The sequence below is a fragment of the Perca fluviatilis genome, chromosome 4 (genome assembly GCF_010015445.1).
Source record: "Perca fluviatilis chromosome 4, GENO_Pfluv_1.0, whole genome shotgun sequence".
Taxonomy (NCBI): Eukaryota; Metazoa; Chordata; class Actinopteri; order Perciformes; family Percidae; genus Perca; species Perca fluviatilis.
In genome coordinates, this window is record NC_053115.1 from 42,698,424 (window position 1) to 42,722,997 (window position 24,574).

Below are 24,574 nucleotides of genomic sequence, written 5' to 3' on the forward strand. Positions count from 1 at the left end.
TGGCCCACCCATGAGAGAGAGACATCATGGTTTGCAAACAAGCAAAGTGGCAGTTGGTCAAGGCCACACCCCCACCCTCCACCTTGCCCCCCCTCTCTCCTCCTTAATAGCATTTAAAGCTACAGGCACAGAAATGGCACATCCTAAGGAAACCTCATTGTGGGACTGGCTCTAGTGGCTGGAATTCTGCACCAAGGCTGAATTTCGGGAAAGAGACTTCAGATACAGTATTAGGGGACCACTAAGGTCTATATATAAGATACTTCAGATCCAGTATTAGGGGACCACTAAGGTCTATATAAAAGAGACTTCAGATACAGTATTAGGGGACCACTAAGGTCTATATAAAAGAGACTTCAGATACAGTATTAGGGGACCACTAAGGCCTATATAAAAGAGACTTCAGATACAGTATTAGGGGACCACTAAGGCCTATATAAAAGAGACTTCAGATACAGTATTAGGGGACCACTAAGGCCTATAAGCGACTTTGAGTCCATGAAAAGCGCTATATAAATTCAATTTATTATTATTATTATATAAAAGAGACTTCAGATACAGTATTAGGGGACCACTAAGGCCTATAAAAAAGCAGCATGTCATAGGACCTTTAAGTTAACTGGTCAACATACAGTGCAAGCTGCACACAGAGACATAACAGCACCCATGGGATTGTGTTCGTAGGAAGTTAAATATAGTTTTTGCCAAGATTTTCCGAAAATAATCTATAATGCAAAGGAGGCTTAAGCGAATGCAAATTGTGACGCGTGCGCTGACTTTCTGAGTTATGGCTGTGTAGAAGACACTTATCTACCAGAGAGGGGGATTAGAGAGAGTCAGCGACCCTGAGTGGTTTATTAAACCGCTGAATATCTGCACAGAAACATGCAGCTTGGACGCAGAAGCAAAGCTAAACAAACCGCCAAAATAAAGCATCACAGCAGCTGTATGTATGATCCGTCACCGATAGGAAGCTGCTGTACAGGATTGTCTACTTAAGCACGTTTGAAATCACCACCGAGACATGAAAAAGTCAAAAATATCCCACACGCTGCCAAATAATTAATGCTCCCTGTCGGGAGGATCATGAGTGATCAGACACTGGCGCTGTGTTGGATATTTCTGTCTGTTTCAGTCCGTAACATCCGTGCCATTGTTCACCTGACTTTGAGGATTCGAAGCGCTCTTGAAAACTTTGTCGTTTGAAATCTCCACTCAAAGAAGAAAAGCTGAACGCAAACGCGGGATTCGTGACCCGTAGAAAAGGTCAAGAAAACAAGACGGAGGGTATTATTCCTTTACCTTCCTATTTTGTTCTGTAATTTATTTTTTCCCCATGCGGAGCTTTGACAGATAACAGCGTGAAAATTCGACATCCTCTCTCATTGCATTTCTTATTACCCATGAGCCCCTGCAGCCTAGTGTCTGGCTGTCACACACTTCAGTCAGAGTGAGGCAGCAGCTTCTGAGTTCATTATGGCTTGTTTGTATGAGTTTACAAAAGAAGAAATTATGCTTCCTTTTTTTTGTAGTTTCTGATTTAGCAACATATGAAACTCTGCTCTTACTTAAGGTTTTTCCATCGGCTTGAGTCGGACGTCTTTAGCCGCACTGTGCACGTTGTTCTCATGAAGCATTCATATATATCGCTACGAAAACTAAAGCTCTGTATTTGGTATGTATTCTAGTATTTATGACTGTCACCTAACATTGACTGCTGCTGTGTAAGAGCATGAGGATCCTCGTAGGGAGGAGGTCGGGGGGGGGGGATGTTTAGCTCCTAAAACACAGGACTTTAAAGCCAGAGAGCAGAGTTCATGTCCCAGAAGAAGTTAAGGAGAAAACACAAGACTTTCACCCAGGAAACAGGTGGTCATGCCCCGGGAGTATATCTTAAGGGGGCCGCTATTTTAACTCAAACGATGATCTAGTAACACTTTACTTTACTGTTAACACTTTACTTGAAGGTATCTACATAATAGTGGCTCCTTAGATCGAATCGTCAACTATTCACGGTCTCCCCTACAAGATATACGTATGCATATAAATATATCCAAGACACATACAGTGGTCATGTCATGGAACTGCTGAATTAATGTACTGGCACCTTTTTGGTCCACTTATGGCAGTGATCATGGCAAGTTCAGTGCGACTTACCCATGGAAAAACCTTAGGTGTTGCTGCACTTTTCACATCTGACATCACACACACTCCAATGATCCCCCTTTGACATTTTTGAGCAAGAAGAAAGGAATAAGAGATGGAGGGGCAGAGGAAGAAAGAGAAGTGAGAGAGTGTAAAAGAATGAAAATAAAAAGTGCCCTTCCATCTAAAAAAAAAAAAAGAAACCAGCCTGGTTCCCGAAAGCTACCTCAGCGATGCAAACTCCTTCCCTCGCCCGCCGTTAGTACGGCGCAAACTTCTGTCTCTCCGGCTTCTTCATCCCGTTGGCCGAGGAGGAGATCTTGGCCGTGTAGGACGCCAGGGCCGCCGCCGCCGCCGCGTGAGCCTGTACGGGAACGCCTGCCGCCGTCTGCATCGAGCCCGGCAACATTGGCGCCCCGATACCTGCTGCTGCTGCCGCGTGCGGCGTGAGGCGTGGAGAGGCCGGCAGCCAGTAAGGGGAATGATTTCATTCCCGGGAGGCTGGAGAGGGGAGGGCGAGGGAGCACGCCAGCATTTGAGTGTCGCGGCCAGCGCGCTGCTGGCAGGGGAGGAGGAGGAGGAGGCGGGGGGGGCGGGCTGGGTGAAGCTCATGGTCAGGTCAACGGGAGACGGCATGGAGGAGGACTGGGCAGTGGATTTGGCGGTCTCTAAACTGGACGGAGGGAGGGAGGGAGGGAGGGAGGGAGGTGGAGGGAAGAGACGGAGGGTGGAGGGAGGAGAGGGGTAACGGAGAGGGAGTTTTGGATGGAGAAGGGTTAGAGGGTTAAATCAAAAACATGTTAAACCTAAACCAAACCGAAAGCAAACAGGATATTTTGGAGAGTAAATCAAATGAAAGGAAAAACCAAGGAAGTTTGACAGAACTAAAATCATAATAAGACAGGTGTGTTTTGCTGGAGGTTGCAACAGATTATTGTAGGGGAGTTCGCTGTACGGATGGGGGGTGTGCTGTATAAGTTGGGGTGATGGCTTGGGAGGGGGCTTAGGGGAGGAGGGAACACAACCGGTGTAGATAGACATTAGGATGGAAGCTTTGTCACAGATGATTCAAAAACAGGAAACAGAAGCAGAAAAGGAAAACCCCCAAAAAACTGAGCTACTCTTTTGGAGAGCTATAAAGTCCCCCGTCCAGGTCAACGTTCTCTTGCTCGTGTCTTTTATGTCTTTGGGGTTCATATTCTAAGTGAAATAGATATCAAGGAACGTAACATTTAACATCATCGTTTCAACCACAGCAATGGACAACAGATCAATGAGTGCACGGACTTGTAGGGTGCCCTTCAGCACTGGCACTTTACTTTTTTTAGACTAGGGATGCACCGAATCCAGATTTTTGGGGCTTGGGCGATTACCGAATCCCCTGGTTGAGATTGTGCTGACTCCTCCTCCCATCCTCAGTCCATGAACACAGTAAACACATGAATGAAGTCAACAGGGACTGTCCTTCCTTTGCTGTACCTGAAGTTGCTGCATCCTGGCTGCTGTCTGGAGATTCCTTCATGCACAACTCGTATTCTTTCGGACGTTTCACACCAAATGTTGTAACAGCGGCCATGTTGTGTATAGTTTAGGGTCCTCGCCACCACCAGACTAATCGGCATTGAACAGATTGAACATGTAGCTGGATTTGAATGGTCTTCTTTTGACTGAAAGTACTGCCAAACAACACTGTTTCTGCTCACCAGTTCCATTTCCACTTTCTCACAGCCTGCTGCATTGAACGCTCCACCTACGTAAACACCTTCCCGTAATCAACGGCGCCGTCATCACGGCGACCAGCGTAGCGTGCGTACGTTTCGGTTCCCTGGGAAAAAAATCTAAGGTTCGCCAGAAACCCAACCCCGTCAAAAAGCCCAATATTCAGCCCAATCTGAATCCTGGATTCGGTGCATCCTTGTTTAAAACATATTTATCATGGGTTAAATGATATGCACTTGTATTGACTGTCCTGCTATGAATGCTTTGTGTTATTTTTTTGCAATGAGCACACTGTAGCAAATTCCTAGCAACTTAGTTGCATGGCAATAAAGTATTGAATCTCGAGTCTTAAGCTGAAGATTTATATTAGTGCGCTGTAGAGCTGTAATCGGGCCTTAAAAGTTAGGCCCGATAAGGCCCGAGCCCGACAGAATTCGGCCCGAGCCTGACAAGTACATTTTGATTGACAGCTTTTTAAAAGCCCAAACCCGTTTACAGCCCAACATTATTCAAATGTGTGCACGCACACACAGCTCTTTTGCCAAGAATGAGTCATTTCTCATTATGCACACGGTCAAAAGTTTTCCACACCTCAGATTTTGCTTTCTTTGCCAGTGCGACCAAAACGTAATCGCCAGAGGACAGCTTCCGTTTCACCTCCTCAGCATCCATTTTCGCGCTAATTGAAACGCATCACCTGACCGCTCATTTACCACGTAACCCGGAGTGCAAGCCCTCGCACGGCCCTCGCCCTCAACAGGCGACGCTGATATTTACTGTGTCCCCTGAGTTTAAAGACAGTGAGACTGGTGATCGAGAGGGGAAGAAGGATGAAACTGGTACAGCTCTTCATCAAGCTAGACAGCACTGGACAGGAAAGGCTAATGGGTAACTTCGTTTTTTTTACAACAATTTGTCCTCGGGTCAAATTTGACCCATTTACAAATGACAAAAGAACGTTGAAAAAAGCTACAAAAATGCAAAAAAAAAAATTTTAACGCTGAAAAATATGACGAAACAAATCGGTAAAAAGTGAGAACAAAAACATCACCAAAGGTGACCAAAACTTGTTAAAAAAAAGTGAGAAAAAAAAACATCAGAAAAAGCGAACGCCCAAAAGGTGACAAAATTTTTTTTGAATAAAAACAACAAAAACGTCGAAAAGTGTAGAAAAAGAACAACAAGTGTTTAGTCTCCCATTGCCAGACCTTCCTCCACAGCACTGCGAAGGAAGGTCTGTCTAGTCCACACAGCATTCCTGGATGGGACGTGCTCTGGTTTATTCGCATTTCTTTAAACCAATCACAATCGTCTTGGGGCGGGGCTAAGCTCCAGACGGAGCCACGGTGCCTCTGCTAAATAGTCTCAGGAAGGAACTTGTTTTGGTGGAACATGTGGACATTCAGAAGTAGTTTTAGTCTTGCAACAGAAAACTCTGATTGGACAGATAGTCTAGCTAGCTGTCTGGATTTACCCTGCAGAGATCTGAGGAGCAGTTAACCATAGTCCTCACAAATCCACCGGAGGTTAGAACGCCAACACAGAGACAGAGGAAGGGGACGGACATTCCGGATACTCAAAACGGGGGTTGGAGGTAACGAAAAAAAAAAAAAACTCCGTCCCTCTACCCCCTCTGTCTTACCCTAAAAATTCACCTCAAAACGCATTGAAAATGCAAACACAAGATTCTTGTGGAACTTCAATGGGGAATAAAGACTAACAAGACAGATAACAACATTGAACACTACAGAAACAGTCATTTATTTTTTTTCATTTAGGCGATTCATTTTTCATAGTGACACAGGACACAGGAGTTGCCGGATGTTCTGGCTCAAATTAAGCCCTGGTTTCTAGTATTAATCTGCTGCTCTGTGGTCAGACGGAGAGAGAGGAGACGGAATAACCTTCGACAGGAAGTCTTATCTGTCTGTTGACTGACTGAAGAGAGAAAAAAAAAATCTAATGGAAAAGAGTGGATTTGTCATTGATACTTCAGCGTCAGTCTCTCACCCTCCCTGACCTGACATTTCAGAGTGAATGAGGCTGACCCATCCGAACATCCGTGTGTGTGTCTGTGTGCCTAGCCTATTCTCCCTGCTGTCGGCGGCAGAAAGAGCTTTAAGTGAAATATCAATTCCATCCCGAGTCCAATCATGAATTTGCATATTCATGGAGGTGCGTACTTGCCTGGCAGTCTGTCTCGTGTCTCTGACATGGAGAGCCTGATTAGATGGCTGCGTCTCACGCGGTACATCCTCCAGATGTACCATATGAAGAGTGCACCTGTGCTGTATTGTTTCTCCACTTAACCCAAAATGAAATAAAAAGTCACATTTGCTTTGCTGCCGTTGTTTTAAGAGGCATTCAACTGCACATTTGTTTTTTTTCAACCTATTTTCCCATGTTTTTGTGTCTAAGTGACTGTTGGGAACAACAATCTTTGACAATGGTCCAGTATTAAGCGAGATCGCTGCTGTCTGCAGTGGAGAAACAAGCTACAATGTAAGTTAATGGGCAATTCTGCTCTGGTGAGCAGTGTTGTTTGGCAGTACTTTCAGTCAAAAGAAGGCCATTCAAGTCCAGCTACATGTTCTATCAGCAATGCTGATTAGTCTGGTGGTGGCGAGGACCCTAAACTATACACAACATGGCCGCTGTTACAACATTTGGTGTGAAACATCTGAAAGAATACGAGCTGTGCATGAAGGAATCTCCAGACAGCAGCCAGGATGCAGCAACTTCAGGTACAGCAAAGGAAGGACAGTCCCTGTTTACTTCATTCATGTGTTCACTGTGTTCATGGACTGAGGATGGGAGGAGGAGTCAGCACAATCTCAACCAGGGGATTCGGTATTCGGCCGAACCCCCAAAAATCTGGATTCGGTGCATCCCTACCATCTCTACGCAGTTGAAAACAAAAAGAGAAAAGTACTGGTAGCAAAAAAGTGAGCTGAGTCGAGCAGACAGTGATAACACGACATAAGATCATTTGGCTCTCTGACTTATTTGATAATTCAACAGTGCAACTATTTAGTGTATACAGGGCAGTAGCATTATAAATATGAAGTTTTACACTGAAGCAGAAACAGACTCCGACACGCTTAAAAGTTTGTGGCTTTGAATTAGTCCAGTTTTCTGAGTTTTTCTCAGTGCATAAAATGACTGAACATAATGATTTGGGGGGAGGAAAAGCTCGACAGAGTTCTTCTCATCTGTAATCTCAACCCTCTCTTCTGGGTGTTCATTAAAAGAAGTTCAAGTTAAAAGCAAACACCTACCGAGGAGGCAGAGGAGCAAGAGCCTCCGTTCCTGGAGAAGCGAGTGAAGTTAATGAGAGAGAAATCTCAGCCTGGTTTGAAGGGTAACTTTTTTTCTTTTTTGTTTAAACTGGACCCTATTTTCCCATGTTTGTGTGTGTAAGTGACTGATGGGAACAACAATCTTTGAAACTGGTCCAGTATTGAGTGAGAACGCTGTAACCAGCAGCCGTGAACCGGGCTGTAATGTAACCCTACAGGACAGATGTTCAGCATCAGTCAGCGTCCACTAAAAGTTCTGTTTTTGCCGCTGACAGACTCAGATTATTATTCTAAGTGTCTGACAACATTATGGAAAGGATCCCTACAGAGATAGACCTTTTCGTTAAAGAGTAAGATCAATTTTTGTATAATATGAAACGGCCCCGAAATCACCATCACCAAACTCCACCAGACTCCATGTAAATAATCAGGACTTTTAGCGTGTATAGAGCCAGCATATCTCCACCAGACTCCATGTAAATAATCAGGACTTTTAGCGTGTATAGAGCCAGCATATCTCCACCAGACTCCATGTAAATAATCAGGACTTTTAGCGTGTATAGAGCCAGCATATCTCCACCAGACTCCATGTAAATAATCAGGACTTTTAGCGTGTATAGAGCCAGCATATCTCCCCATGTAAATGGGTGAATTAAGGGTTTATTTCAACCGAACCAGAGTGGTGATTGTTGGAACAGTGGAAAGACGAACCAAGATACACTTTTGATAGTGTTATTTAGTTTCTGTCCAGTTTGAATGAAGTGTGTTTTACAATGGTTAAATTAATGTTTATTTACATGGAGACTGGTTGCTTTAGCGAACGCAATTTCGCGGATGTTTTTATGGTTAAAAAAAGGATCTTACTCTTTAACTAAAAGGTCTATCTCTGTAGGGATCCTTTCCATAATGTTAGAATAATAATCTGAGTCTGTCAGCAGCAAAAACAGAACTTTTAGTATCTCGCCTAATACTGGACCAACGTCAAAGATTGTTGTTCCCATCAGTCACTTAGACACAAAAACATGGGAAAGAACCCAGAGTTACCCTTTAAAATGGAAAACTAACTCCAACAAGAAGTGCTTTCTAGGTACTTCCCTGTCTCTGTTATTTGAAGCTTACCATGAAGTGATCAGGTACTGAGCCAGGTTGATGGCGATCGGTGTGCCGGTGATGGTGACGTGGCGGTCACTGGTGCTGTCGATCTGACTGCCGATCTTGATCTGAGCCCCCGACACCTGCCGGATCTCGTTTATCTTGGTGCCCTGGCGACCGATGATGGAGCCAATCAGCTGTGGGGGAGGACGAGACGGAGAGGGTCAGGTGTTAGTGACATCCACTTGTACCATAGGCGGCGATGCTGTGGGTGCTCCGGAGCTCGAGCACCCGCGGTAAATACTGAGCCGCCACGTGTGCCATTCATTTAAAATGAAACATTGCAGTTGGTGCTAAGTGGAGCGTCTGTCATAGTGCGATTAGTGATGTCGCTGTCAGTCCCCTGCTCCATATCCTATCCACCAATCACAGCATCTCTTGGATGAAAACGCCTCTTTAGTGACCCCCCCTCCATCCCCCCACTATACAGTGCGTGCATGTGCATTAGGTAATCTTAAGCTTACCAGGCGCCCCCAAAGGTCCATTCTGAGGGAGGAAAAACCTTGCTTTGACTCGCTATTACAAGAATCAGAGAATCAGGCTTAAATTGAATCATTCAAGATAGCAAAAAAAGTCAGTCGGTTTTTAAAAACTGTATGTAAAGCTAGCAACTGGTGAGTATACCTAGTGAACAGCATTTAGCAGCTAATGAGCCTCATACGTACAGGTGTGAATTATAAAACGTAGCTAAGAGGAGAGTGAATATTGTAGTCAGGTGGAGACACATTATAATCCTTCAACACGTGTACATGTATGTGTGCATGTCTATGTATGTACGTATATATGTATGTATACATATATGTTTTATATTTATTTTCTCGGGTGTTTTATGATACCGGATGTTTATTTTTGTATTTTACTTTGTTGTTAATCTGCTGTTTTTTCTGGACAGCACTTTGTCATTAAACTTATTTTTGAACCCACACCTCCACCCCCGTCTCTTTCGGTTTAATTTTTCATCCTCTCGTTATCTGTCCAAGCCGGTCTGAGAATAGGGAAAAGCGGCAGGTGTTGAACTCTGACTCATCCGCCTGTCAGTGGTTCTATACTCGTCCCAGTGGGGGGTGTGGAGGGGGCGTTTGCGTTTGGTTTATGCAGTAGATGTCACAGCAACAATAGACAGATAGTCCCTGTGCTTATCTCGGCGTCAGTTCAGCCCGTAAATATGTCCTGTTACCTTTTGTTTTTCTAGAAGGTAACGGGTCAGCAGGCTCCTGCGTGTTGAGGTTACATTTAGAGCTGCAGAAAAAAACTTGTGCATTTTTATTTTTTAGGGCTGTCAATCGATTAAATATTTAATCGCGATTAATGGCACGAGAAGTCCAGAGTTAACTTACAGTATACTTGGGAACTATACTAACTATACTAAGGAAGCTCAGCGTAAATTCTGTCAGGAAAACTTCTAAACTTCATCCACCTCTCGCTCTCTTCCTAAAACTGATCAGCTGTTTCGAGGCGTTCACATTTGTTAGAATATTTTCATTATCAAAGGATACAGGACCACTGAAGATATATTAAAGACATCAGTCTCTACTTTCATTGAATTTTGTGTGTTTTGTTCAATTCTTTTAGCATTTGAAAACAAACAGTATCCTGACTGAACGTTGACAATATGCCCTTCTGTGATTATCCTTCCTTTAATATTAGTCTAAAAAGAAATCATCATTTCTGCTTTTTAACTCAAGAATAGATATGATTTCCTATAAATGAGGTGTATTGACCTAACCTGACTCCTCCAGATGGATCGCTTCGCATTTGCTCGGCATATCCATCTGGGAACTTTCCATTGGAGAACTTTTGGGAAGGGGTGAATATCCTGGTTAGCTGATTGGATAAACCATCTGTCTATCACCACCTGTGTTGGTGATACACGGGCCAAATCAACCTATCAGATCAAACTCTTGCCGAAACCAGTCGGGAGAACAAAAAACATCTTTTCCTCAGAGAAAAGCCTCCAGTGCCGTTTTTTGCTCTTCTTTCAATGAAGGAATACTTTTTAATTCAGATAAAACTTGCTGCGATAGCTACACTCATCTCATCCGTGGAAGTCGCCACGTTGTTTAGACTGAACAGTCGCTTCTCGTTGTGTCACACCTTAACCCGCCTCAAAACCAACACTGATTGGTCGGTCGTTTGGCAAATGGCTCCAAATGTTCTCTATCTCAAGATGCCAGACTGATGTGAGAGTAGAAAACTGGAGCTCGCCAGATCAGGACGCTCTCACGAGGCTAGTATTGACCATGAATTCCAAACATAAGTGTAAATCTAGTAATGACTTTGTGTTGGTGGTGTTTATACATGGTAGTGAAAAGAAGCATCAAACGTCAAAAAGGTGCCAAAAACATAAAAAAAAAACTAAAAAAAACATGGCTGGTTAGCTCAGTTGGTAGAGCGGGCGCACATATGCAGAGGTTTATTCCTCGAAGCAGAAGGTCCAGGGTTTGACTCCAACGGTTTTCCTGCATGTCTTCCCCACTCTCTCTTTCATATCTCAGCTTTCCTATCCAATAAAGGCAGAAATGCCCCAAAAATTAAAATAAAACCACACAGAAAAAAGCCCCAAAAGAGATAAAAAAAAAGTGATTTTCAGTTTTGACCCGGGAGGACGATGCATGGTCGAGTGGAAGACAAGACGAGGGTTTAAGGCTACGAGAGGAAGTGAGAGGGGAGATAATGAGGAGTCGCCATGTCAACACCGGGAATGTAATCCAATTAAAAAATAACAACAGTGGCGTATTTTACTGATCGCCGTAAGGGAGGTTCGGTGTGAAGAATGAGATAATTAACCCTCTGCATGGCTCATTAGTCCGACACGTATCAAATAACTTCATTTATACCTCATTATTTATTTATTTTACCCGATAAGAAAATTAAGAGACAATAATGTAATAATACTTCTATTTTGCATTCAGAGGGAAGTCATTTTGAAAGCGGAGGATGAAACGCGTGTGAAGGCAGACTAGGGTAAACACACTGCATTTATACAGCACTATACAACACACACAGTCGCAGCCTCCCTCTACTCTGTTATTAAGCATCTCTGAATGAAATGTCTGCGCTGTGCAAGCATTGCAACAGCCGACCCTACTCAACTCCACTCAGCCTTTTCACTTTCTCTTTCTCTTTCTCTGTTCTTTTTTTCTTTTATCCCCTTCTGACCCAGATGCACAGTTTGTCTCCTCTGATTCTGCATCCTTCAGTCAGTCGCTTTCAGTCCTTCACTGCGACCCTGAATCTGCCGCTTTAACTTTCTCTGCACCACAAACATTCCTTTCCCTGCTAGTCATCCGGCCAACTGATGTAGATCTGCTCTGTGTGCTATAGCGAGCTATTCCTGGAAAGGGCTCTGATAATATAAGTGTGTGTGTGTGTGTGTGTGTGGTAGCTATAATGACACTGTGGGAGGTGGGAGACGGGAGACTAAGTGGCGGCTGACAACATCCAGGTCGGAACAATTTGTGCGAAATATACCTTTAGCCGCCGATCGACCTCGCAAACAGCCTCATTAGATCATAAACCGGCGGCTGAGAGTCAGAACCAGCAGGAGCGCACACACGCACACACGCACGCACGCACACACACACACGCACGCACACACACACACATGCACACGCGTGCGCACGCACACACACACACACACACACACACACACACACACACGTAAATACAGTTTGTTTATGAGTGTAAAAAACATTAAAGACAAAAAACGCTCCCATAGGTCATTTGTCTGTTCAAGCAGCCATTACGACTCATGTTTACGGTTGGGGGGGCAGGTGAGATGAGGAGTTATAAGAGCGCCAAATGTCCTCGTAATGAGGCAGGCTGGGGGTAGTTTAGTAGCTTTTGTACCAAACTAGGAAGACGTGTTTAAAGCCGTCACCGTTACATTCTCTGGTTCAGATTTACACACAAGTACAAATGTTGAGGTACTTTACTTGAGTCTTTTCTTCACCACACACACACACACACACACACACACACACACACACACACACACACACACACAAATAAACTACGCAACACACACACACACACACACACACACATACACACACACACACACACACACACACAAATACACGTACACGCAAACACACACACACGTAAAGTATACAAACAGACATGCAAACACACACACGTACACATGTGCACGCACGCACACACACACGTAAAGTATACACACAGACACACACAAGCACGAGTACACACGTGCGCACACACACACTTATATACACACAGACACATGAGCATACACACACGCACGTATACACATGTGCATACACACACATGCACATACACACACACCCTTACACACTTTTCTCTTCATGCCACTTTCTACTTCCACGCCGCTACATTTCAGAGAGAAATATTGTACTTTTTACTCCACTACATTCATCTGTTCCAGCTTTAGTTACTAGTTACTTTAGTTACTCCACTACATTCATCTGTTCAGCTTTAGTTACTAGTTACTTTAGTTACTCTGCTACATTCATCTGTTCCAGCTTTAGTTACTAGTTACTTTAGTTACTCCACTACATTCATCTGTTCCAGCTTTAGTTACTAGTTACTTTAGTTACTCTACTTACATTCATCTGTTCCAGTTTTAGTTACTAGTTACTTTAGTTACCTCCTACATTCATCTGTTCCAGCTTTAGTTACTAGTTACTTTAGTTACTCCACTACATTCATCTGTTCCACTCTTACGCTTTAGTTACTAGTTACTTTAGTATCTGCTACATTCATCTGTTCCAGCTTTAGTTACTAGTTACTTTAGTTACTCCACTACATTCATCTGTTACAGCTTTAGTTACTAGTTACTTTAGTTACTCTCCATTACATTCATCTGTTCCAGCTTTAGTTACTAGTTACTTTAGTTACTCCACTACATCCATCTGTTACAGCTTTAGTTACTAGTTACTTTAGTTACTCAACTACATCCATCTGTTCCAGCTTTAGTTACTAGTTACTTTAGTTACTCCACTACATCCATCTGTTACAGCTTTAGTTACTAGTTACTTTAGTTACTCCACTACATTCATCTGTTCCAGCTTTAGTTACTAGTTACTTTAGTTAATAGTTACTTTTTATTACCCACTACATTCATCTGTTCCAGCTTTAGTTACTAGTTACTTTAGTTACTCCACTACATTCATCTGTTCCAGCTTTAGTTACTAGTTACTTTAGTTACTAGTTACATGTAGTTTCTAAAATCTGATGTTTGATTCTAAAGTAAACTAGCCGACTATATAACGGCTACAAGTCAGCTGACCTGATGAGACCTAACTACATTTAGGTTAGACTACATTCTCCTGATGATACTTAACAGACTTTTACTGAAGTGACATCTTCAAAGCAGGACTTTTACTGTAACAGAGTATTTTCACAGTGTGGTATTAGTACTTTTACTGCAGTAAAGGATCTGAATACTTCTTCCAGCGCTGCCAAGAAGTCTCTGTCAGTTTTCAGGCTTCAGAGGCAAAGTCTACGGTTTGAGATGCTCACAGAAATGTTTTTGGAAAAGAGCGCTGTGTTTTTCTCCACACAGGGATAGAGTCGTCTGAAAGTAGGATGACGTTCCTTTAAAAAAAAAAAAGCCTTCTGAAACCAATTTGTGATATTGGGTTTAAGAAATGAAACGTACTTGAAATGTTTAAGGAACATTGAAGCTACACATAGAAGTCTCGACTTAACCCACGTTTTACCACGAGGAAAGAACGGCGGCGGGCCCTCGCTGGGAGACAAAAACAAGCTTTGGCTTTTACGCTTTCTGCAAAGGTTGACTGCTCTGGAGATGTGAGCTTTTTTAACGGATGCTGTACTTGGTGTTCCCCCCCGAGCAGCTTTTTGGAAAGGGCTTTTGTAAAAGTCAGGAAGATCAGGTTGAAGCTGGAGAGGAGAGGAGGAAGGGGAAGAGGACGGAACGAGGGCTATTTTTGGGTGATCCCCTGCTGCCCTTGTAATTTGGAAAGGTTTACTGAAGGAGAGAGAGAGAGAGAGAGAGAGAGAGAGAGAGAGACTCAGACAGGGCTGTTGTTAAATCTCTAACTGTGAGCTATAGGATGTCATTAAGCTGCTCTGCTTGGCCCTGCTCTATGACCACACACACACACACACACACACACACACACACACACACACACACACAGCCTCTATGCTCTTTGCTTTTGTGTCTTATTCTTCTCAGATCGGCCAAATGTAAACATGCATGAGCCGTATGTTTGATGTGTGTGTGTGTGTGTGTGTCTCTGTGTGTGTTTCTGTGTGTGTGTGTGCGAGTCCCTACACTGTAAAACCACAACAACAACAACAACAACATGAACGGAAGCCGTGATGGTGATGATGAAGGTGATGGGGCTTAATGTATACCTGAGAGGTGACAGCACCTGCAGAGGTGTTGGTTACATAGCTCACACACACATCTGTCTGTCCTTCATTGAGCTACAGACTCATCCATAAAGAAGCAGTGTGTGTGTGTGTGTGTGTGTGTGTGTGTGTGTGTGTGTGTGTGTGTGTGTGTGTGTGTGTGTGTGTGTGTGTGTGTGTGTGTGTGAGGAAAGGTTGCCTGAATGTAAGTGCGTGAGTTCCTGCAGAGCAATCATCAATAGTGTGTCGTTCGAATGAAGGAGAAAGTGTGCGAGCCTCAGGGAGCCTGAACTAGAACATGTGAACAACACAAGACTACGTTGTCTAGCAACTGGGTTTGTCTGTATCAGTCACGGTGCACATTCACACCCAGAAAAAGAAGTCATCCGGCGATGCATGCAGCACCTGAGAAGCGCCGTGCTTTTCAGGTGCTGCGCTAATCCCTCCGCCCAAGTAGCAGAGAGTAGCAGTGCTTTGCCTTTCTGAGAATATAGTTCCCAGTATGTATACGGTTAATTAGTTTCTTATAATATATTCTGCTAATACACGGCATAGATCTATATTACTCTTACTACTATTCTAATGTCACTGCTGCTACATTGCACATATCTGTACATGTTGTTCATATTACATAGCCATATTTATTCGGCTCTTATAAGGTCACTGCCAACACACATTTATATTTAATTTATGTTACTTTAAACCACCTTCTGTAAACCAGCTGTATACTACTGTCTACAATGCACTATATGTGTAAATAAATATATATTGTCCTGTCTATATTTTGTATATCTCATCGCAGCTTTTTTTTGCACTTCTGGTTGGACGCAAACTGCATTTCATTGTCTTTGTACTTGTACTCTGCACAATGACAATAAAGTTGGATCTAATAAAGCTGAATCTAGTTAGAATAACCACATGACTACATGTCACACTAGTAGGCGAGGAGTCATTTTGCTGAATCATGTAAACAGCGTTGATGCCTAATAATGCGACTTTTGGAAGGAGCTGCGTTGACGCGTGGGAACACAGTCGAAGCAGAGAGACTGAAGCGCTGCACAGCTGAAGACTGACAGGGCGAGTTACCGCCCCGGGGGGGGGGGGAAGGGGGGGAGAGACGAGCAGCGAGAGAGACAGGGCGGCCAAAGGCTGTCTTATGAACAAAAGGTCAGCGCTCTGACCCCGAAGCAGTCAACACGTCCATCAAATGTCAGGCGTCCTTGAGCGGGACACTGAACTGTCTGCTTCGCTGCCTGACAAGTAAAAAAAACAGTCATAGCGCCGTGGCGTTGGCTGCTCTGCAGGGCAGCTTGTTTCGATAAATAAAAGCGCAAAGATTTCCATATTTAATATGTGCACATATAACATGGCTTTTTACTGGAAGCGTAGTGCACAGGTACAGGTGCATCAGAACAAGGACTAACAGATTCAAGATCAGTTTCTTTTCCAAAAGCCATAACCACTCTGAACTCACACATGCACCGACTTCACAGTCTTACCCCCCCCACCCGACCTGCAGACTTTCTTCTACATACTCGGCATCTCACATATCCAAATTAACCCTCCTGTTGTCTTCGGGTCAAATTTAACTCGTTTTCATAATGTCTATATCAGAAATATGGGTTTCTTTTTAACCAAATGACCCAAAAATAACATGGATGGTTCCCTATAACGCTCTTCGCAAGTACAATTAATGATCACTATACTTTCATCACATTTTCAGTGTTTTCTTCAGTTTAGCAGCATTTGAAAAACATGTAAATGGTTTCTAAACAGTATCCTGACTAAACTTTGACATACACCAGTTTGGGATTATCCATCAACATACATTCCTCTAATATTGGTCAAAATCATTCATCATTTCTGCTTTTTTGACCCAATTTGGTATAATTTCCTTTAAAAGAGGTTTATTGACCATGAATTTCAAAAATAAGTGTAACAGTAGTGGTAATAAGTTGGTGAGTGGCGCGTATACAGTACTGGTCGTAGTGGACAAAGGCGTCAACAGTAAAAAAAAAAGGGCCAAAAACATTAAAAAAGGGAGAGGAAAAAAGGGACAAAAACATGGCCGGGTTGGCTCAGTGGGCAGAGCAGGCGCACATATACTGAGAGGTTTATGACTCGACGCAGAGGTCAAGGGTTCGAATCCGACGTGTGACGATTTCCTGTGTGTGTGTGTGTGTGTGTGTTGAAGGAATGTTTACTGTCCAGATCTGGATAACGGTTTCATATTCTCATCCTCTACACGTGCAGTATACTCACGTCGTTTGGAATGAGGAGCTCCTGAGATGTAGTTTGAGAGTTGGCGTCCACCCCTCCTAAAAGAGAGACAAGGAGAGAGCTTTTATTTTCACAAAAAAACTTTATTTACATTATTTAAAGGGTAACTTAGTTTTCTTCCAACTTGGACCTTAACTTGTTTTCCTATGTTTGTGTGTGTAAGTGACTGATGGGAACAATCTTTGAAACTGGTCCAGTGTTGAGCATGAACGCTGTAACCAGCAGCTGTGAACCGGGCTGTAACGTAACCCTACAGGACAGATGTTCAGTGTCAGTCAGCGTCCACTAAAAGTTCTGTTTCTGCTGCTGACAGACTCAGATTATTATTCTAAGTGTCTGACAACATTATGGGATGGATCCCTACAGAGATAGACCTTTTAGTTAAAGAGTAAGATCCTTTTAGTTTAACATGAAACAGCCCCGAAATCACCATAACCAAACTCCACCAGACTCCATGTAAATAATCAGGACTTTTAGCGTGTATAGAGCCAGCATATCTCCACATGTAAATGGGTGAATTAAGGGTTTATTTCAACCAAACCAGAGTGGTGATTGTTGGAACAGTGGAAAGATGAACCAAGACGGCTTTTGATAGTTTTATTTAGTTTCTGTCGACCTGTATGAAGTGTGTTTTTATTATGATAAAATGATTGTGTATTTACATGGAGTCCTGTGGGTTTAGCGAAAGCTACTTCAAGGATGTTTTCATGTTAAACTAAAAGGATCTTACTCTTTAACTAAAAGGTTTATCTCTGTAGAGATCATTTCCATAATGTTGTCAGACACTTAGAATAATAATCTGAGTCTGTCAGCGGCAACAACAGAACTTTTAGTGGACGCAAATTGAAGGTGCGTAATTGCCCGTTATTGTTACATTCCAGCTTGTTTCTCCGACTGCAGCGGTCTTGCTTAATACTGGACCACTTCAAAGATTGTTGTTCCCATCAGTTACTTACACACAAAAAACATGGGGAAATAGGATCCAGGTTGACAGAAAACTAAAGTACAATGTTTTACTTTTTTACAAATTCATCAAAAAGTGCTATTCGTGCATACAGTTTTTAAAATAAAAGCTTGTGCAAAAAACAACTCGCCATTTCTGACAGAGCAGAGAATGTCACTATAACACCAACGCTGTTTGAAAGTCTCTACGTCGAGGGAAAGAGAGAGAGAGAGATTATTGTGATTAATTGATTTTATTGAATGAATCCTCCACAGTCACAGCAGACACACACGGACGACTGAACAGGCTGGAAGTTGGAAAACAGTAAAAATAAGGACGATGAAGAGGAAAGTGGAAAGGGAGAGGCAGAAGCAAAATAAAAAGGTGTGTGTGTTTGTGTGTGTTCACGTGCACGCATGTCTTGCGTGACTTCTGTGTGTGTCTGTGTGACTTGCGTGTGCGTTTGTGTGACTTGCACGTGTGTGTGTTTGTTTGTGTGCACGTGCACATGTACGTGTGTGTGCTTGCTTGCGTGTGTGCGCGCGTGTCCGTGTGACCTGCGTGTGTATGTGTGTGTTTGTCTGTGTGTGCACGTGTGTGTGTGTATGTGTGTGTGTCTGTGTGTGTACGTGCATGCAAGATAAAAAATGTTTTCTTCTTTTATTCTTAAACTTTGAAACGCGGCTGCATGTCTGCGATGTCTTTGACTTTAACAAAAAACACAAGCAATGATAACTAATTGTCCGCTTTGTTCCACCTTTGATTTCTGCCTGTCAGTTAATCAGCAGGGTCACTTCTCCGGAGCAGCGTGATATCTAACGGAGGGAGGCCAAAGTACCACAAGCGTCAGCGTGTTAGCCCCGCATCAGGGATCATAACACAGAACTGATTACAACACGTTCATTATCTCATTATGTACTGCCGTGTCTTACTAAATGAGCAATGAGAGAAAGGAAAAAGTGTCTTAAAAGATAAATTCAGAGCATGTCTGATTAGCACATCCGTGTTTTTGATGCAGTGAATGATGAAACTGAATGAAATGGCACTTCTGTTTTTTTCTGAAAATGGAAATAAGTGATTTTTTTTTCTCCGTGTAGTGTTTGTGTCAGAGGAGCTGAGGGAAAAGAAAATAATACCGCAGAGCTCTGACAGAAAAGTGACGTGGAAGTCAGACACACACACACGCACACGCACACACACACACACACACACAGGAGCAAGGATGGAGGAGGGATCTCTGAGGAGCTATGAGCGAGGATGGAGGAGGGATATCTTAAGAGCTATGAGTCAGGATCGAAGAGGGATCTCTGAGGAGCTATGCGCGAGGATGGAGGAGGGATCTCTGAGGAGCTATGAGAGAGGATGGAGGAGGGATCTCTGAGGAGCTATGAGCGAGGATGGAGGAGGGATCTCTGATGAGATATGAGAGAGGATGGAGGACGGATCTCTTAGGAGCTATGAGCGAGGATGGAGGACGGATCTCTGAGGAGCTATGAGCAAGGATGGAGGAGGGATCTCTGAGGAGCTATGAGCGAGGATGGATCTCTGAGGAGCTAAGAACGAGGATGGAGGAGGGATCTCTGAGGAGCTATGAGCGAGGATGGAGGAGGGATCTCTGAGGAGCTATGAGCGAGGATGAGAAGGGATCTCTGAGGACTATGAGCGAGGATGGATCTCTGAGGAGCTATAAGGGGGGATGGAGAGAGGGGGATCTCTGAAGAGCTGTTAAGTGAGGATGGAGGAGGGATCTCTGAGGAGCTATGAGCGAGGATGGAGGAGGGATCTCTTAGGAGCTATTAGTGAGGATGGAGGAGGGATCTCTGAGGAGCTATGAGCGAGGATGGAGGAGGGATCTCTTAGGAGCTATGACTGAGGATGGAGGACGGATCTCTTAGGAGCTATGAACGAGGATGGAGGAGGGATCTCTGAGGAGCTATGAGCGAGGATAGAGAAGGGATCTCTGAGGAGCTATGAGCGAGGATGGAGGAAGGATCTCTGAGGAGCTTTGAGCAAGGATGGAGGAGGGATCTCTGAGGGCTAGGAGCGAGGATGGAGAGGGATCTCTGAAGAGCTATTAGTGAGGATGGAGGAGGGATCTCTGAGCAGCTATGAGCGAGGATGGATCTCTGAGGAGCTATGAGCGAGGATGGATCTCTAAGGATCTATGAAAGAGGATGGAGGAGGGATCTCTGAGGAGCTATGAAAGAGGATGGAGGAGGGATCTCTGAGGAGCTATGAGCGAGGATGGAGGAGGGATCTCTTAGGAGCTATGACTGAGGATGGAGGAGGGATCTCTTAGAAGCTATGAGCGAGGATGGAGGAGGGATCTCTGAGGAGCTATGAGCGAGGATGGAGAAGGGATCTCTGAGGAGCTATGAGCGAGGATGGAGGAAGGATCTCTGAGGAGCTTTGAGCAAGGATGGAGGAGGGATCTCTGAGGAGCTAAGAGCGAGGATGGAGAGGGATCTCTGAAGAGCTATTAGTGAGGATGGAGGAGGGATCTCTGAGCAGCTATGAGCGAGGATGGATCTCTGAGGAGCTATGAGCGAGGATGGATCTCTAAGGATCTATGAAAGAGGATGGAGGAGGGATCTCTGAGGAGCTATGAAAGAGGATGGAGGAGGGATCTCTGAGGAGCTATGAGCGAGGATGGAGGAGGGATCTCTTAGGAGCTATGACTGAGGATGGAGGACGGATCTCTTAGAAGCTATGAGCGAGGATGGAGGAGGGATCTCTGAGGAGCTATGAGCAAGGATGGAGGAGGGATCTCTGAGGAGCTATGAGCGAGGATGGAGAAGGGATCTCTGAGGAGCTATGAGCGAGGATGGAGGAAGGATCTCTGAGGAGCTTTGAGCGAGGATGGAGGAGGGATCTCTGAGGAGCTAAGAGCGAGGATGGAGAGGGATCTCTGAAGAGCTATTAGTGAGGATGGAGGAGGGATCTCTGAGCAGCTATGAGCGAGGATGGATCTCTGAGGAGCTATGAGCGAGGATGGATCTCTAAGGATCTATGAAAGAGATTGGAGGAGGGATCTCTGAGGAGCTATGAAAGAGGATGGAGGAGGGATCTCTGAGGAGCTATGAGCGAGGATGGAGGAGGGATCTCTTAGGAGCTATGACTGAGGATGGAGGACGGATCTCTTAGAAGCTATGAGCGAGGATGGAGGAGGGATCTCTGAGGAGCTATGAGCAAGGATGGAGGAGGGATCTCTGAGGAGCTATGAGCGAGGATGGATCTCTGAGGAGCTATGAGCGAGGATGGAGAAGGGATCTCTGAGGAGCTATGAGCGAGGATGGAGGAGGGATCTCTGAGGAGCTATGAGCGAGGATGGAGAAGGGATCTCTGAGGAGCTATGAGCGAGGATGGAGAAGGGATCTCTGAGGAGCTATGAGCGAGGATGGAGGAGGGATCTCTGAGGAGCTATGAGCGAGGATGGAGGAGGGATCTCTGAGGAGCTATGAGCGAGGATGGAGGAGGGATCTCTGAGGAGCTATGAGCGAGGATGGAGGAGGGATCTCTGAGGAGCTATGAGCGAGAATACAGAGAGCAGCCTTCCTGAAAGCCGTGCAGCTGAAAGCCATTACTAACGCCGCCCAAACAGCTGACAAATTCACGTGAGGATTCAGAGGAAAGGCTGTCTCATCCCCTAAAAACACATTTCCTCGTTGCCTTTCTCCTTGCGGGAGTCTCTCCCGTGCTTCCTCGGTGGGAAGGACTAAGACGCTTAGAGGAAGGGAAGCAAGTGAAGGAAAACGTGGATATAATTCAAGAGAAGTGAGATTCAGCCCATCTTTAACTCTGACCCTTCATAGCTAGCTGCTAAGTTAAGTGTTGGCTGTAGACTGTAAAAGATAACAGATGTAGCATCAGTAGTTTGTGGCCGTTTTGAAGCCTCGAGTTTGGCAATTTGGCCATCGGCATCTTGGTTTTTTGAAACTTTTTTTGAGAGGGTGGAGCTGGGTAGGAAGTTGTTTATGGTTTCGTGGCACTGTGCTAAGCTAAATGCTAAACAGGGAAAGTTGCTGATTCTCTTCTGAAGAGAGTCATCCAGTTGAGATTTACCTGCGGGTACACACAGACCTCCGGGTACTGGAGAAATGAATCTGCATGTACGGCAGAACAGAAAATCTGCAGACTTTTCCTTAAGTTATCAGCCAGCAGTAGCTAGCTAGCTTTGTTTGTTTGTTGTTACAAGGTGTAACACACACACACACACACACACAAATATCAAAACCAAAAATTCTTTTCAGGCTTTGTTTTTTTTCCTGTCTCTTCAGATCTTCGTGTGTGTGTGTGTGTGTGTGTGTGTGTACTTACCAGAGAGAACCTGTGTCGCTGATTGGCTGATGGGGGCCAGGCCCTGCTGCTGCATCGACAACTGGTGGAGCTTTGCTAACTAAGAGATGAACAGAGACATAAAAAATAGAATGAAAACACAATCACAGAAAACATGATCTGAATAAGAGTAAAAGTCAAACGTGTTTTCTACCTCTGAATGTGGAATGCCGTAGTGACTCTGTACTGCGTACGTCTGAAATACGACAAGAAAGAAAATAAGAGTCACTAAAGTGAAGACGTTGGTATCCATGCAGCATGTTTCTGTAGCAGAAGGAATCAATTCTGCCGGGGAAATTATTGATTTTATTTTTATTTCATTTAACCCCTAGAGAACGGCCCTCCCGCCGGTGGCTGTGGTAAATCCTTGTTTACACGATCCTGTATAAAACGATAACCAAACTCCACCAGACTCCATGTAAATAATCAGTACTTTTATCATCATAAAACACACTTCATTCAAAGTGGACAGAAACAAAATAAAACTATCAAAAGCCGTCTTGGTTCATCTTTCCACTGTTCCAACAATCACCACTCTGGTTGAAATAAACCCTTAATTCACCCATTTACATGTGTAGATATGCTGGCTCTATACACGCTAAAAGTCCTGATTATTTACATGGAGTCTGGTGTAGTTTGGTGATGGTGATTTCGGGGCTATTTCATGTTAAACTAAAAGGATCTTACTCTTTAACTAAAAGGTCTATCTCTGTAGGGATCCATCCCATAATGTTGTCAGACACTTAGAATAATAATCTGAGTCTGTCAGCGGCAACAACAGAATTTTTAGTGGACGCTAACTGATGCTGAACATCTGTCCCGTAGGGTTACATTACAGCCCGGTTCACGGCTGCCGGTTACATTGGTCACTTAGACACATCGATGGGAAAATAGGGTCCAGGTTAAAAAAATACCCAAACTACCCTTTAACGTTTCCCAATGCTCCGATGCACAGAGAGATTATTGGTCCTGTATCTCCTTGTCAGAGCGTCTGTGTTTCTCTCTCCAAGATCAGGATTTAAAGAGTCTTTAGAGGCCTTCCAAAAACCCCAAACTTCAAAGAGATCCAACACTTTGCTGTGGGGTTGGGGAGTGTGTGTGTGTGTGTCTCTGTGTGTGTGTGTGGAGGGTAGGTGTGTGTGTGTGTGTGTCTGTGTGTGTGTGTTTCTCTGTGTGTGTGTGTGTGTGTGTGTGAGGGTAGGTGTGTGTGTGTGCGTGTGTGTCTGTGTGTGTGTGTGTTTCTCTGTGTGTTTGTGTGTGCATGCGTGTGTTTGTGTGCGTGTCTGTCTGTGTGTGTGTGCGTGTCTCTGTTTGTGTGTGTGGAGGGTAGGTGTGTGTGTGTCTCTGTGTGTGTGTGTTTTTGTGTGTGTGTGTGTGTGTGTTTGTGTGTGGAGGGTAGGTGTGTGTGTGTCTCTGTGTGTGTGTGTGTGTGTGTGTGTTTGTGTGTGGAGGGTAGGTGTGTGTGTGTGTGTGTGTGTGTGTGTGTGTGTGTATGCATGCAGAGGACTGTACATCAGAGAGATTGTGTGTTCCCCCTGAGGTTCAGCACACCTTACATAACAGATTTCAGAGCTGCAGACTCCCTCTGACTCCTGACGATAACTCGGGGATTTGGAGGAAAGAAAAAACAGATTCCACGATGAAAAAAAAAAAATAGGCGTCTCGCAGGCGCCACAAGAAACGGAGAAATGGACCTTGGTTTGCTCAGCCTATTTCATATTGTAATGCCTCTCCTTGATCTGTAGATACGGCAGTAAATATTTATACATGCTGGCAGACCGGAGAGTCTACATCACATGCCTGAATGTAAATGGCCCATGCAGCCGCTAACACAAAACAATGCCTCATAAATATTCATCGCTGGCTTATTACAGCACACAGCAGAGACGCAGCAGGCAAAATGGATCAGACGCGTCGGAGTGGAGATCAGTTAGAACTGCGCAAAAATTGCTCTCAGTGGTGCTTTTTGTGAAGAGTTTTATAAACTTTCTGAAAAGGGTTGCAATTAGTTTTCATTGTTGATGAGTCTGTGGCTTGTTTTCTGGATGAATGGATGAGCTGTTTGGTCTCTAGAATGTGGATCAGTGGTCCACAACTCAAAGATATTCAGTTTATCGGCACAGAGGAGAGAAGAGTGGGGAGTGCAGTTGTTTTATTTTTTTTTTACATTTTAAGCACTTTGTTTTTTTGGGGGGGGACTTTTTTCCATGTTTTGTGTGGATGTCGCCCGAGTCTTCTTACGGGACTCTCGCTCAGGAAAACAAAACATAAAAACATAAGACTGGGACAAAGACAGCGTTTTTTTTTTTATTATTATTTGCATAAAAATAGCTTAATT

The 24,574-nt window shown here is 44.1% G+C and overlaps 1 protein-coding gene across 1 annotated transcript in view; it reads right to left on the reverse strand.

Moving 5' to 3' along the window:
• Nucleotides 1-527: 527 nt before the first annotated feature.
• The window catches only part of pcbp4 (poly(rC) binding protein 4), a 72,640-nt gene continuing 48,593 nt past the window's right edge, over nt 528-24,574 (reverse strand). Inside the window, 7 exon segments of the mRNA XM_039797402.1 lie at nt 528-2,585; nt 2,587-2,682; nt 2,684-2,818; nt 8,283-8,452; nt 16,941-16,996; nt 22,219-22,297; nt 22,391-22,432. Of these exon segments, the coding sequence (XP_039653336.1) occupies nt 2,405-2,585; nt 2,587-2,682; nt 2,684-2,818; nt 8,283-8,452; nt 16,941-16,996; nt 22,219-22,297; nt 22,391-22,432 (759 nt within the window). The 3' untranslated portion in view covers nt 528-2,404.